This window comes from Nycticebus coucang, chromosome 10 (assembly GCF_027406575.1).
Source record: "Nycticebus coucang isolate mNycCou1 chromosome 10, mNycCou1.pri, whole genome shotgun sequence".
Lineage (NCBI taxonomy): Eukaryota > Metazoa > Chordata > Mammalia > Primates > Lorisidae > Nycticebus > Nycticebus coucang.
Window position 1 is genome coordinate 109,447,171 of NC_069789.1, and position 15,681 is coordinate 109,462,851.

At 52.0% G+C, this 15,681-nt stretch overlaps 1 protein-coding gene across 5 annotated transcripts; it reads left to right on the plus strand.

The window, feature by feature from the left end:
• Positions 1–5,671: 5,671 nt before the first annotated feature.
• On the plus strand, positions 5,672–15,451 carry TMEM150B (transmembrane protein 150B). 5 transcript variants are annotated; one of them, XM_053607729.1, is made up of 8 exons: positions 5,674–5,820; positions 6,043–6,219; positions 6,539–6,614; positions 6,708–6,767; positions 6,854–6,921; positions 7,276–7,403; positions 11,506–11,689; positions 15,113–15,451. In XM_053607729.1, the coding sequence occupies exons 3-8, from the start codon at positions 6,547–6,549 to the stop codon at positions 15,301–15,303; spliced, it is 699 nt and encodes a 232-aa protein (XP_053463704.1). In that variant the 5' UTR covers positions 5,674–5,820; positions 6,043–6,219; positions 6,539–6,546; the 3' UTR covers positions 15,304–15,451. The 5 variants fall into 5 exon arrangements, with proteins under 5 accessions (XP_053463706.1, XP_053463704.1, XP_053463705.1 ...); XM_053607730.1 differs by having other exon boundaries at positions 6,070–6,219; XM_053607731.1 differs by lacking the exon at positions 6,043–6,219 and having other exon boundaries at positions 5,672–5,820.
• Positions 15,452–15,681: the final 230 nt, after the last annotated feature.

Below are 15,681 nucleotides of genomic sequence, written 5' to 3' on the forward strand. Positions count from 1 at the left end.
ACATGAGCACTGGGGGCAACAGAAAGCAAGCCTGTCTTTGTCCTTGTACTTAAAGAAAGGTGGAGACAGAGACCCAGAGTAGGGAAAGTCTCACCTAGGGCCACTTAGGGGTCAACACTGTGATTTTTTTTTGAAAGAAGAGTGAGATTCAGCTTGAGAGCAAAGACAGGGGAGACACAGGGGGACACCGTTAATGGCAGATTGAGCAACAGTAAATATCAGCCCCTCTGCCCCCCCCACATCCTTCAGGGACCCTGTGTGACTCCATGAGGGTGCTTGTCACCTATCACAGTGATCCTCTGTACTGCCCACAGGCAGAGTCCCACCTGAGAGTAGGGGATGGCGGGATTCATGCCTGTGCAACCTGAGACCTTGGGGAAATGCCTATTAGATGAATGAATGAAGGGGGAAGGTGACAAGCTGCCACCTTAGACAGCTCCCCGAAACTGAGAAAAGAGGCACTGGGGGGCTGGAGGCAGGAGGGGGACCCCAAGACCTCACCTGGTCATCAGCTCTGGGGGCAGGACTTATGTCTGCTCCTTTGCTGCTTTACCTATTTCCAGTGTCCAGGACAGTGCCTGGTACAGAGAGAGCCCCTCACTTCATATTTGCAAACTGGCAGGACAGCAGGATAGCTCTGTGCCCCCTTCTCTGTGCCTACACCACACCCCTGGGAGGAAACGATGGGCAGTAGAAGGGTAACAGTACTTTCCCTCCACTTGATTCTTACCACCACCACCACCACCCCCCAGGTAAAGGCAATGCTGAAAACAGTGACTTTCACTGAGTGCACATTACATGTCAGGCACTGTTCTGGGCATCTTGTGTGGAGTTCCTCTTCTGCTCCTCCCCACGGCCCTCTGAGGTAGCTAATCTTCCTATCTCCATTTCACAGATGTGGAAACTGAGGTTCAGAGCTGATGATGCATGACCACTTGCCCCAGGTCAGGCATCACGGCACGAGGCAGAGGTGGACCGTAGAAAGCTGGCTGGCCTGTTGTCAGAGACTGGGCACTCAGGGGTGATGTTGTCATGCACCCCATTTGATGGATTGAAGTCACTGAAGCCTTAGGATACTTGGAAGGCACAAGGATCCCAACCCCCAAAGTCTACATCTTCCATCTCTGGATCTGTGAATATGGTACCTTGTTTGGCAAAAGGGACTTGTTCCTCCCTCCCTCCCTCCCTTTCTCCCTCTCTCTTTCTTTATTTTGAGATAGAGTGTCACCTTCTTGCCCCTAGTAGAGTGCTGTGGCATCATAGCTCACAGCAACCTCAAACTCTTGGGCTCAAGCAATCTGCTTGCCTCAGCCTCCCAAATAGCTAGGACTACAGGCAACTCCCAGCTATTTTTAGAGACGGGGGTGGGGTGAGGTGGTGGGGTCTTGTTCTTGCTCAGGCTGGTCTGGAACTCCTGAGCTCAAGTGATCCACCCATTTTGGTCTCCCAGAGTGCTGGGATTATAGGCATTAGCCCTTTTATTTATTTATTTATTTATTTATTTTTTGGTAGAGACAGAGTTTCACTTTATGACCCTTGGTAGAGTGCCGTGGCATCATACAGCTCACAGCAACCTCCAACTCCTGGGCTTAGGCGATTCTCCTGCCTCAGCCTCCCAAGTAGCTGGGACTACAGGCGCCTGCCACAACGCCCGGCTATGTTTTGGTTGCAGTTCAGCCGGGGCCGGGTTTGAACCCGCCACCCTTGGTATATGGGGTCGGCGCCTTACCGACTGAGCCACAGGCGCCACCCAGCCCTTTTATTTTATTTTATTTTATTTTTTTGTGGTTTTTGGCCGGGGCTGGGTTTGAACCCGCCACCTCTGGCATATGGGACCAGCGCCCTACTCCTTGAGCCACAAGCGCCGCCCTATTTTTATTTTTTTGATACAGAGTCTCACTCCATCACTCAGGCTAGAGTGGCCTCAACCTAGCTGACAGCAGCCTCAAACTCTTGGGCTCAAGTGATCCTCCTGCCTCAGCCTCTTAAGTAGCTGGGACCACAGCGTCTGCCATCACACTGGCTAAAAGAGACTTTGAAGATGTGATTAGGTCAAGGATGTTGAGATGGGGAAAAGATCTGGGTGGATCCAATGTATCACAAGGGTCCCTGTAAGTGAAAGAGGGAGGCAAGAGGGTCAGAAGCAGAGGAGGAGATGAAGAGAGGTCACATCATGTACCTGGAAGACAGAGGAAGGGCCTGGGCCAGGGATGAGGGTGGCCTCCAGAAGCAGGGCAGTGTGGATACATATTTCCCTCTAGAGCAGTGGTTCTTAACCTTCTTAATGCCATGACCCTTTAATACAGTTCCCACAGGTAAAGAACCGCTGCTCTGGAGCCTCCAGAAGGAAGACAGCCTTTACCAACACCTTTTGTTTTAGTTCATAAAACCTATTTTGGACTTTCAACCTCCAGAGACGTAAGCTTATAAAGGAGGTTGTCTTAAGCCACTAAATTTGTGGCCCTTGGCTGCAGCAGTGACAAGAAAGGAAGGCAGGTGCCCAGCTACTCAGGCCAGGAACAGGACTCCAGCCACATCTCACTGAGCTGGGAGTGCTGCGCCTGTTGGGCCATAGTCTCTTGGATGTGTGAAGTCCAATTCTCTTGCCTCAGCCTCCCAAGTAGCTGGGACTACAGATGCCTGCCACAATGCCTGGCTATTTTTAGAGATGGGGTCTTGCTCTTGCTCAAACAAGAGGCTGGTCTTGAACCCGTGAGCTCAAGCAATCTGCCCATCTTGGCCTCCCAGAGTGCTGGGATTATAGGTGTGAGCCACCACACTGGCCTGAAGTCCACAAATATTCCAGATTTTTCTTTTTATTAAGGGTTGCCGTGTGTGTGTGTGTGTGTGTGTGTGTGTGTGTGTGTGTGCGCGTGTGTGAGCAGGAGGCATACAGAGGTGAATCAAGAAACCAGGAATTCCTTGCCTTGTATCCTTCTGAGTTGTCAACAAGAATAAAATCAACAATAACAACAAAAATAACAAAACAATAGGAATTCCATTACTGCCAGGAATAGGGAATCTGGCTCCTAAAGACTGTAGTGACCCCTCTGGGTTCTTTTTTTTTTTTTTTTTTTTGTAGAGACAGAGTCTCACTTCATGGCCCTCAGTAGAGTGCCGTGGCCTCACACAGCTCACAGCAACCTCCAACTCCTGAGCTTAAGTGATTCTCTTGCCTCAGCCTCCCGAGTAGCTGGGACTACAGGCGCCCGCCACAACGCCCGGCTATTTTTTGGTTGCAGTTTGGCCGGGGCCAGGTTTGAACCCGTCACCCTCGGTATATGGGGCCGGCGCCTTACCGACTGAGCCACAGGCACCGCCCCCCTCTGGGTTCTTATGAGAATCAGTGAGTTAACCCACCTGAGCAGTTAGAACACTGCCTGCTACTACAGATGTGTTAATGGTTATTATCATTCTTCCCTGCTCAAGAAACTTCCATGGCTCCCCAGTACCCTCAGGATAACATTGGTTTCTTATTCAAGTTTACGTCTGGACTCATTTCTCCTAGTGGGTGCCACCTTCCACAAAGCAGCAAAGGCACTCAATTGTCATGGGCCAGGTTTCAGGGTCCACACACACTTTACTAACAATGCCAACTAACACCACACGCCTTCATTTTAGCACCTTGTATGCTAATTGTTTGCCCTCCAGCCTAGAGGCCTGAGGCCAGCAGGGTGAGATGGGCGGGGTGAGGACAGGGTGAGATGCATTCTTGATTGCTGGGTTTCTGACCTCAGGACATGTTTGTAGTATGCTTTTCATTTTCATGGTTTTCTCATCTCTACTTTCAAGGAAGGTGAGGGCCTTAAGTCCTAGTTGCTGGGAGAATGGAAATCCTACCACACACAGGGCCTTAGGTTCTTGAGTCTCACAGGAAGCAAGGTCAGTGGAATATTATTTAGCTATAAAGAGGAATGAAACACCAATACGTAGCTCACATGGATGAATCTCAAAAATATTACATTGAGGGGCAGCGCCTGTGCCTCAAAGGAGTAGGGTGCTGGCCCCATCTACGGAGGTGGAGGGTTCAAACGTGGCTCTGTCCAAAAACTGCAAAAAAAAAAAAAAAAAGAAGAAGAAGAAGTAAAACACGCTTGGCTTGGCGCCTGTGGCTCAAGCCGCTAAGGTGCCAGCCACATACACCTGAGCTGACGGGTTTGAATCCAGCCTGGGCCCGCCAAATAACAATGACGGCTGCAAACAAAAAATAGCTGGGCATTGTGGCAGGCACCTGTAGTCCCAGCTACTTGGGAGGTGGAGGCAAGAGAATTGCTTAAGCCCAGGAGTTGGAGGTTGCTGTGAGCTGTGACACCATGGCACTCTACCCAGGGCGACAGCTTGAGGCTCTGTCTCAAAAAAAAGATTACATTGGCTTGGTGCCCGTAGCACCGTGGTTATAGCGCCAGCCATGTACACCAAGGTTGGTGGGGTCGAAACTGGCCCAGGCCACCTAAACAATAATGACAACTACAACAAAAAAATAGCCGGCGTTGTGGCGGGTGCCTGTAGTCCCAGCTACTTGGGAGGCTGAGGCAGGAGAATTGCTTAAGCCCAAGAGTTTGAGGTTGCTGTGAGGTGTGACTCCACGGCACTCTACCAAGGGTGACAGTGAGACTCTGTCTCAAAAAAAAAAAAAAAAAAATTACACTAAGCAAAGACTACATTGCCTGTGATTCCACATCAGTGCAGTGTCTGGAACAGGCAAATTCAAAGAGTTAAAGAACAGCTTACCGGTTTCCAGGGGATGGGCAGAAGGGGTGACTGGGGATTGACGTTAATAGGTATGGGATCTCCATTCTGGAAGTAGATTGAAGTCAGGGTCACACGACATTTGGAACATACTAAATGTCCCAGAATTGTACAGTTTAAGATGATTAATATTATGTTAGGTGAAAAAGAGGTAGGGTACTGAGGGAGGAGGTGACTCTGGGTCTAAGGAAAGAGGTTAGGAGGCCAGGACTCCTCCTGGATCCTGAGGGAGGAGGAAGAAGAGGTTCCTGGGTTCACAGTGGAGGAGAGATGGAGAGAGTTGGAGGCTCATATTTCTGGGCCCTAGGGAGGATAGAGCTGGGAGTTTGGACATTGAATCCACAAAGCTGGAAGAAGGAAGTCAGGGAACCTCAAAGTAAGGTGCTGCCTGCTAGGTTCTGAGGAGACAGGACCTGGTAGGTTTGTGCGGTGAGGGCCCTGACAGTGATGGTCAGACACAAGGAAGGCCCTGTGAGGGCTCCAGCCTGGACTTTGCCTCTGTGCTGCTTGAGTCCCACCCTTTACCCCACCCCAGGCCTCCCCCAAGGTTATCCAACTCCAGACTCTGTGTCTAAGGCAGGAGGGTCTGGGGGCCTGGACCTCTGTGAGGGAGGAGGGGCTGGGGGCCTGAACCCCTGTGTCTGAAGAAGAGACTGAAGCTGGACCCCTGGGTTTGAGGGAGGAGGGGCTGAGGGATTGGACCACTGGGTCTGAGGGAGGAGGCACTTGTGGCCTGGGCTTCTGTCTCCTAGGAAGAAGGAGCAGGTCATGATGCAAACTCCAGGGTAAAGAAGAGAGAGGGGCAGAGGTCAGAGGTTGAGGGTTGCTGTGTGGGAGCCCAAAGTTTGAAAATGGGTCAGGGCAGAGGAAGTACTTACTTTCTAGGGGAAGAATTTTCGCATGGAGATGTCATCACCAAGACCTCCCTTCCTGCCCACTGCCTGTCTGCCAGGGGAACTCCAGTGTGGTAGAGGGGAGAAGGCTGGGTCACCACGTCCCGGCCAGCAGCCCAAGAAACAAACTGCACCCAGTGGGTGGACCTAAAGATTGGATTCTTGGGTGCCTGGGCAGGTAAGAGCTGGAAGGCTGAACCCAGGGGCCAGAAGTGATACAAGTATTCTAGAAGGGACTGGGTGGGCCCCAGGCTCCCAGGTCCCCAAAGGAGGAAGGGTGGAGAGAGCTGGAGGCTTCGATTTCTAGGTCCAGGGAGAATAGGACTGGGAGTTTGGACATTAAACTCACAAAGCTGGAGGAAGAAAGTTAGGGGCCCCCAAAGCTAAGGCTGCTTGCTAGGTTCTGAGGAGACAGCACCTGGCACAGGGTGAGGGCATGGAAAGTGGAGGTCAGACCCCATGCTCCAGGCTCCAGCACCGCAGCCTGGACTTTGCCTTCCTGCTGCCTGAGCCCCACCCTGCACCTTTGGCTCTCCCTGGAAACACCCAGGACTGAAAGCCTCAGCATCTGGGAGAGGTAAGCCAGTCCTGGGAGAAACTGGTTGCTGGGGGTGGAGGGGATGGCCTAGGGGGACAGGGAGAGGCTACAAAACCAGCAAAAGCCAAGATTAGGATTGAAAACGGAAAGATATGGAAAGTGCCTGGGGTGGCAGGGAAGCTAGACTAGAAATTTGGGCCATTGCTTCTGCCTGAGAGCCAATGGGGGCCCAGAGGCAGGGTCACAAACCCTCCCTATTGCTGGGGCTTCAGGTGTGAGTGAGAGAGGGAGACAGAGAGAGAAATTGAGGGACAAAGAGGAAGGGGTCCCGGACACAGTCCCTCTCCTTCCCCTGTAGAGCCTAGCATGCGGGGCTACCTATCTCTGCTTCCTGCCTTCCTGGCCCTGTGGGCTACCAGTGGCATCTGGATCGTGTGAGTGTCAGAGGCAAGATGGACCCTTGGGCCTGGGGAAGGGAAGCTGTGGTTTAAATCCCCCACTCATTCTTCTGGGTCCCCCCACCTCAGTTTTGCCATTGCAGTGGCCAACGGGACAGTGAACCTCAGTGAAGGCTTTCCCTACATCAGGTAATTATGGTGTAATGGGGGCCTCGTGGGGGAGTGGAGAGGGCCTTGGTTTGGAAGAGGCACTGGATGACCCCTCTATCTTCCAGTATTTGTGGATCTTACCCACCTCAGAGCTGTATCTTCGGCCAGCTACTCAACCTGGGAGCTGCCATGGGTGAGCATCCCGAGGGTTCCCCCAGCCCCTCCTCCCCTAGCCCAGGAGTCCTGTCTCCCAGCCTCTCCTCCCCCAGCTCCACAGGTCCCGGTCCCCAGCCCCTCCTCCCCCATCCCCACCTCAGGGGCCCCAGCCCCAGGGGCCAAGTCCCTCAGCCCCTTTTTACTCACACGTAGGGGTTCAGGCCCAGCCCCTTCTCCCCAGCCCCTCCCCTCTTTCCTCTATATCTAGAGTTTTGTCTCCTTTCCCCTGGGGTACCCAGGAGTGTGTGTTTGTGTGTGTGTGTGTTCGCGAGCGCGCGCGCAAGGGTGGCGTCTCCATCCACTTCCACTTTCCTCTCTTCTCCCCTTGCAGCTGCTTGGATCTGCATTCTACGTTACCACCAGCTCCGGAACTGGGGGGTCGGAAAGGGGCCTAACCAGCTAATCCTCTGGACAGGTCTTTTCTCCGCCCTGGGAACCTCGGTGGTGGGCAATTTCCAGGTGAGACGGAGCCGGCTCCGGAGTCTGGACTACACCTCCCGGCATGCCCTGAGGCCGCTCTCCTCACCCCGTCCTCTCTTACCTCTCCTCCCTCCTCCCTTCTCTCTCTTCCCCTCTCCCCCTCTCTTCTCCTCCCCTCCCTCGCGGGCCTCCCCTCTTCCTCTTCCCTTTCACCCCCCTTTCCTCCCCTCTCCACCTTCATCCCCCACAGCCCTCTCCACTCTCTCCTCCCCCTCACTATGCGCCACCTGGGTCCCGCATTTCTCCCGAGGCTGGCGGGCAGTGGACCGGCCGAAGGCTCTTGTGCCCACCGGGAGGAGGTTGGGATAATTTTTTGTCAATCTCTCTCCCCAACTCATGTAAAGACGAGATGCCTGAGAGCTGGCTGGGCTCCCGTAGCTCAGTGAGTAGGGTGCCAGCCACATACACGGAAGCTGGCGAGTTCAAGCCCAGCACGGGCCAGCTAAACAACAATGACAACTACGACCAAAGCATAGCGGTCGTTGTGGCGGGCGCCTGTAGTCCCAGCTACTTAGGAGGCTGAAGCAAGAGAATCGCTTAAGCCCAAGAGTTTGAGGTTGCTGTGAGCTGTGACGCTATGGCACTCTGCCCAGGGTGACATAGTGAGACTCTGTTTCTAAGAAAAAGAAATGGCGGGGCGGCGCCTGTGGCTCAGTGAGTAAGGCACCGGCCCCATATACCGAGGGTGGCGGGTTCAAACCCAGCCCCGGCCAAACGGCAACAAAAAAATAGCCGGGCGTTGTGGCGGGCGCCTGTTGTCCCAGCTACTCGGGAGGCTGAGGCAAGAGAATCGCTTAAGCCCAGGAGTTGGAGGTTGCTGTGAGCTGTGTGAGGCCACGGCACTCTACCGAGGGCCATAAAGTGAGACTCTGTCTCTACAAAAAAAAAAAAAAGAAAAAGAAAAAGAAATGCCTGAGATCAGAGATTTACTCATTCTTAGTGTGTGTTCGGCACGTGGAGGATCCAGTGGGAGGCTGTACGTTTTGTACATGATTTCTTTCCATCTCCGAAAGCGTTCTACATAGGTCCTTCCGGGCCGTATCTCTGAGTTATTTTTTATGAGCGTGTTGGTGGTGACCAGAAACGAACTCAGCTTCACAGACTGGGGAACCCAACTTCTTCTTTTTTTTTTTTTTAAGAAGTCAATTTTATTGACTTTTTTTTTTTTTTTTTTTTGTAGAGACAGAGTCTCACTGTACCGCCCTCGGGTAGAGTGCCGTGGCGTCACACGGCTCACAGCAACCTCTAACTCTTGGGCTTACGCGATTCTCTTGCCTCAGCCTCCTGAGCAGCTGGGACTACCGGCGCCCGCCACAACGCCCGGCTATTTTTTTGTTGCAGTTTGCCGGGGCTGGGTTTGAACCCGCCACCCTCGGCATATGGGGCCGGCGCCCTACTCACTGAGCCACAGGCGCCGCCTGGAACCCAACTTCTTAACTATGAAACTCCATAAATATTTGTAGAATAAACGGACCGACACATGATAGGAGAAACCTTTTTGGTTTATTTTATATGTCATTTTCTCTTGATATCTCTAATGCCCAATCTCTCTTGCTAAAGTTGCGGAATCTGAGAGAAAGCACAGGTTGAGATATGAGGCTCTCACTCCTTCATAAAAATTCCCTATCTTAGCCCGCCAAACAACAATGACGGCTGCAACCAAAAAATAGCCGGGTGTTGTGGCAGGCGCCTGTAGTCCTAGGTACTTGGGAGGCCGAGGCAGAAGAATCCCTTGAGCCCAGGAGTTGGAGGTTGCTGTGAGCTGTGATGTGACAGCACTCTACCCAGGAGAAGGCTTGAGGCTCTGTCTCAAAAAAAAAAAAAAGAAAATTCCCTATCTTATCTGCATAGCCATTCATTCATTCCTTCATTGCTGTGCTCCTTAATCTATTGTTAATTGTTCCCCTAAGGACATTTTTTTTTTTTTTTTTTGTGGAGACAGGGTCTCACTGTACCGCCCTCGGGTAGAGTGCCGTGGCGTCACACGGCTCACAGCAACCTCTAACTCTTGGGCTTACGCGAGTCTCTTGCTTCAGCCTCCCGAGCAGCTGGGACTACAGGTGCCTGCCACAATGCCTGGCTATTTTTTTGTTGCAGTTTGGCCGGGGCTGGGTTTGAACCCCCCACCCTCGGCATATGGGGCCGGCGCCCTACTCACTAAGCCACAGGCGCCGCCCAAGGACATTTTTTTCCTTTTTTTTTTTGCAGTCTTTCGACCCAGGCTGGGTTTGAACCTTCCACCTCCGGCATATGGGGCTGGCGCCCTACTCCTTTGAGCCACAGGTGCCTCCCACCCCTAAGGAAACTTTTTACATATTTCCCCCCAGTTGTCCCTTCCCCACCCCCATGAAATGTTAAGTATTTATTCATTTATTTATTTTTATTTATTTATTTATTGAGACAGAGTCTCACTGTGCCACCCTAGGTAGAGTGCCATGGCGTTACAGCTCACAGCAACCTCAAACTCTTGGGTTTAAGTGATTCTCTTATCTCAGCCTCTCAAGTAGCTGAGACTACAGATGCCTGCTCCAACACCGGGCTATTTTTCTGTTGCAGTTGTCATGGTTGCTCAGCTGGCCTGGCCCTGGCTGGGTTCAAACCCGCTAACCTCGGTGTATGTGGCTGGCATTGTATGAGCCAAAATGTTAAATATTTAAAAATAAAAAAAATTTTTTTAATGAAAAAATAGAAAAAGAAAAAAATAAAATTATTTTTTTCTTTTTTGAGACAGAGTCTCATGCAGTTGTCCTGGGTAAAGTGCTAGGGTCTCATAGCTCACAGCAACCTCAAACTCCTGGGCTCAAAACATCCTCTTGCCTCAGCTTCCCCAGTAGATGGGACTACAGCCATGTGCCACCACACCAGGCTAGTTTCCTCCCAACCTCTGCTTTTTTTTTTTTTTTTGAGACAGAGTCTCACTATGTCACCTTTGGTAGGGTGCCATGGCATCACAGCTCGCAGCAGCCTCAAACTCTTGGGCTCAAGCGATTCTCTTGCCTCAGCCTCCCAAGTAGCTGGGACTACAGTTGCCTGCCCAACGCCCAGCTAGTTTTTTGTTGCAGTTGTCATTGTTGTTTACCTGGCTTGGGCTGGGTTAGAACCCACCAGTCTGGGTGGCGCCTGTGGCTCAGTGAGTAGGGCGCTGGCCCCATGTGCCGAGGGTGGCGGGTTCAAACCCAGCCCTGGCCAAACTGCAACAACAAAAAAATAGCCAGGCTTGTGGCAGGCGCCTGTAGTCCCAGCTGCTCGGGAGGCTAAGGCAAGAGAATCGCGTAAGCCCAAGAGTTGGGGGTTGCTGTGAGCCATGTGACGCCACGGCACTCTACCCGAGGGTGGTACAGTGAGACTCTGTCTCTACAAAAAAAAAACAAAACAAGAACCCACCAGTCTGGCTGTATGTGGCTGGCGCCGTAACCATTGGTTGCTTTTTTTTTTTTTTTAAGTAGAGTTGGGGTCTCTCTCTTGCTTAGGCTCTCTCTGAACTCCAGAGCTCAAGCAATCCACCTGCCTTGGCCTCCCAGAGTGCTGGGATTATAGGTATGAACCACTGTGCCAGGCCAAGATATATAAATTTTTTTTTTTTTTTTGCAGTTTATGGCCGGGGCTGGGTTTGAACCCACCACCTCCGGCATATGGGGCTGGTGCCCTACTCTTTTGAGCCACAGGCGCTGCCCCGATATATAAAATTTTTAACAAAATATATTTGTAAGCCACAAGCTATTGTAATGTCTAAGACTTTTTTTTGCACCAACACACCCCTGCCAGGATCAGTTTTTACCCTTTTGGGGGGAATGTCTGACCCTGTCTTTGAGAAGGGTTTTGAAATAGGATTTATTCCACTTGTGTTTACTGAGCATCTACTGTGTGCCAAGTGCTGTCCTAGGAATTGAGGTTATAGCTGGGAAAAACTGAGTTAAATGCTTGCACCATGGAGCTAGCAATATCTGATGGGCCTCATCAATAACGCATCCCTGGGCATGGCAAGTCTTCCATCATAGTCAATCAGGTTGGTAAGGACCCCTTCCTCACCTCATGCCCTTACCCTCCCATAGTTCTCCCAACTCCTCCCTTCTCCTCTCAGGAAAAAAACCAGAAGCCCACACACCTGGCAGGTGCCTTCCTCGCCTTCATCTTGGGCAACCTCTACTTCTGGCTACAGCTCCTTCTCCTGTGGAGGATGAAGACCCTGCCCCAGCCCGGGGCCCTCTGGATCAGGCCACTCCGCCTGGGCCTCTGCAGTCTCTGCACCATCCTCATCGTGGCCAGTATCTTTACTAGGGCCAGGGCATGGCTTGAAGGTGGTTCTTCTTTGGGGTCAATCTCTAGTGTGCTGGCTGTGTGTCTCTTTTGTTTTCTGGGCCTTGGTTTTTGCATGGGATTCCAGCTTTGTGGTTGAGAATGCTGATACTAGAGTCGAATTGCCAGATCTAGAATCCCATCTCCTCCACAGACCAGCTGTAGGAAACTTCCCCTGGTTCCTTTATTTATCAGCTGGTGGATAATAACAGGGCCCACCCCAGGGTTGGGAGGAGTAAATAGGGTAATACACTTGAGATCTGTGCCTGGCACATAGCAGGTGACCCACAGGTACTAGGAGGATGCTACAGGAATAACAGCATTTGGTTCATTTGGGGCAGCTGCTCTATGCCAGGAATCAGGCTCAGGGAAAGTCTCTGAGCTGAGAGGTTCCATGGTGGGATTAGCGGTGGGCTGTAGAAGGAACTCTTCCCGACTCCATGACGGTGATGTCACATTTTGGCCATGCTTTTAGTATTTTCTTCTTCTTCTTCTTTCTCCTTTCTTCTTCTTCTCAGAATCTACTCTATTAGATAGAGTGCGGTGATGTCATAGTTCACAGCAACCTCAAACTCTTGGGCTCAAGCAATCCTCTTGGCTTAGCCTCTCGAGTAGCTGGGATTACAGGTGCCCCCACAATGCCTGGTTACTTTTTCTATTTTTAGTAGAGATGGTGGTCTCACTCTTGCTCAAACTGGTGGTGAAGTCCAGAGCTCAAGCAATCCACCTTCCTTGGCTTCCGAGAGTCCCAGGATTACAGGCCATTTCGCCCAGCCAGCTATTAGTATTTTCACCATGGTGCTTGGTAAATGCTACTCACCAGAGCTGGCTGTTAAACTTTACCAACACACCACTGGTGGAGACTCAGTTCCAGCTCCCTTTTGAGTTACCCCAGAAGCCAGGTGCTTCCCACTAGCACAGCATGCCTAGGAGTCAAGTCCTTCTCTGAGCCTCAGTTTCCGGATGGGTCAGGTAGATTCTTACCAGTGAGTGTGGAGTGCTTTGGGGTATGTGCTATACATTCAGCCCTGAGAGCCTTTCTCACTGTGCGGGCAATGGAAGGGGAAGCCAAGCTTGAGGAAAATAGCTGAGACCCCTATTGGCTGCATTGAGTCCCTTTATTTGGAATTTTCCCAGCAAAATGAAGATAGCATCTTGTTTCCCAGAGCAACAAACTGGATCTCTATGGAAGGGGGAGGGAGGGCTGACTCCAGCCGCAGAGCAATATCTTGTCTCTTCTGTAGGGTCCCTAGTAGTGACAAGACCCAACCTGCCTCTTCCAAATCTTTAAAACAGGGCCAGGCTGATGTTTTGCCTCAGGGTCTTCATTCTGTGGGGCTCCACTGTCCCCTGGCTGGGGGGAGGGCAAGGAGGCTATAAAGGCAGCCAGCTGAGTGTGAGAAGGGTTGGAAGAGATGGGTTTGAGACCTGGTGGGATTCTGAGCCTGGTTTTGGCAGGAGGGGCTGCTTTGGGCCTGGGTTGGCAGGTCCGGGGACCTCGCAGATGTGTGCAGAGAGTAGAAAGACCAGCTTCGGGGAGAAAGGGGGCCTTTGGCAGGTCTAGAGCTGGGGATCACTAAAATGAGGGAGGCAACAGAGAGCCACAGAAAGCTTGTGAGCAGGGTAGGGACAGAGTTGTCCTGGGGACAAGCAATTTATGTTTGGGGGAATCACACTTCTCCCTTGTAAGACACACAAGGCCAGGGTGGTGTCAGCATTATTTGCCATCTGTCCCCTTCTGCTTGGCACACATGGAGCTTAGAACTGCTTGTGAAATGTCTAAGCTGATCTGGGAGGGGTGGGGCAGAGGAGTGTGTCCCCAAGGAGGGAGGTTCCAGGAAACAAAGGGTTGTCTTTGCTCAGGTGAAGTCTAGAGTCTGTGTGGGCTGCTGTGTAGAAAAGTTTTAAGGCGCTGGGGTGGGACAGCCAGAGAAGGGATGGGGCAGACCAGGAGAGAGATGGAAGACCAGAGGAGGGCACCAGAGATGGGTACGGTAGGTAGGAGGAGACCTGGGGTGACTCAATGACTGAGGGGGTAAAGAGGGAGGAGGCAAGGGCCCCGTGGGTGCATGAGTGGATGGTGGAGTTGCCACAAGGTGGGGACACCCAGAAAGAGGCACAGATCTAGGGGAAAGAGATTAGATTCTGCTTGGGAATGAGCGAGAGAGGCCTGTGGGCCACAGGCATGGTGAGAATGTTTATTTTTTTTTTTTGTAGAGACAGTCTCACTTTATGGCCCTCCGTAGAGTGCCGTGGCATCACACAGCTCACAGCAACCTCCAACTCCTGGGCTTAAGCGATCCTCTTGCCTCAGCCTCCCGAGTAGCTGGGACTACAGGAGCCCGCCACAACGCCTAGCTATTTTTTGGTTGCAGTTCAGCCGGGGCCGGGTTTGAATCCGCCACCCTCGGTATATGGGGCCAGTGCCTTACCAACTGAGCCACAGGCGCCGCCCCGGTGCAAATGTTTAGGAAAGGCTGCTGCTCATCTGATGCTGGTGGCAGTGGTAGATGGATATTGCCTTGGACAAGTAGAGAGGTGACTGGGGCCTTCAGTGTTCCAGGGAAGGTACATGGAAAATAAGAAAATTGCTATGGAAATTAAGAATACAGTAGTAGGTTGGGCTAGGTGGCTCACACCTGTAATCTTAGCACTTGGGTGGCTGAGGCAGGTGGATTGCCTGAGTTCACAGCTTTGATACCAGCCTGAGCCAGAGCGAGACATCGTCTCTAAAAAATAGCCGGGCATTGTGGCGGGTGCCTATAGTCTCAGCTACTTGGGAGGCTGAGGCAACAGAATCACTTAAGCCCGGGAGTTTGAGGCTGCTGTGAGCTATGACACCATGGCATTCTACCAAGGGAGACAAAGTGAAACTCTGTCTCAAAAAAAAAAAAAAGAATGCAGTAGTAGGGTGGCGCCTGTGGCTTAGTAAGTAGGGTGCCGGCCCCATATATTGAGGGTGGCAGGTTCAAACCCGGCCCCAGCCAAACTGCAACCAAAAAATAGCCGGGCGCCTGTAGTCCCAGCTACTTGGGAGGCTGAGGCAAGAGAATCGCTTAAGCCCAAGAGCTGGAGGTTGCTGTGAGCTGTGATGCCATGGTACTCTACCGAGGGTGACAAAGTAAGACTCTATCTCTCTCTAAAAAAAAAAAGAATGCAGTAGTAATGGGAGGTGCATGCAAAGGACAGGGTTTAGGAGGCATCAGTGACGAAGGCTAGACTCTGATTGAGAGGACGTACGTAGGAAGATGAGAGCTGAGAATGGTGGCCAGCCAGCAGGAGAGGAGAGGACATCCAGGGATGGCCTCAGCCTAGCCTAAGGCCACATAGCAGCCAAACTGGGTTCCTGGGTCCTTTGTGGTGGCCATGTGGCCCTTGACGCCAGTGTGAAGTGATCATCCTCCACTCCCAGCAGCTGCGTTCTGCCTCTGCCATCTGTGAGTGGGTCACTGCCATGCTGCTGTTCTCACTCTTTGGACTCTTCTCAGTTGACTTCTCTGGCCTGGATAACTGCACCCTGAGTCTTCAGCCGGGGCCCAGCCTCAGCCCCTCACCAGCTTCCCCTGGCTCTCTGTCTGTCTAACTGTTGCAGACATCCTGACTGGGGCCTCATGTTGCCAGTGAAGGAAGAAGACAGGACTGATCCGTTACCCCCATACCCTCGGGATGAACCACTGGGGGGGAGGGTCTTGGATTGGCCAGGAGCAGGGGGTACTGACTGTTCCTGTCCTGGAGCCCTGGACATGGGCAGGACATGTGTGCAGGCCTGGAGAGTCTTTGAACAGCTGGTGGCAGCCAACACCTCAGAACCCCACCATCTAGCCTTACCCTGGTGATGAAGGTACCCAGGAAGCAAGAGACCATGGTCAGTGAGTGTCCCTGATCAAGGCTATTTTATTATTATCTTTTTTTTGTTTTTTTTTTGCCGCCGGTGGAATCAGAGACACGGACGCAGGCAGGG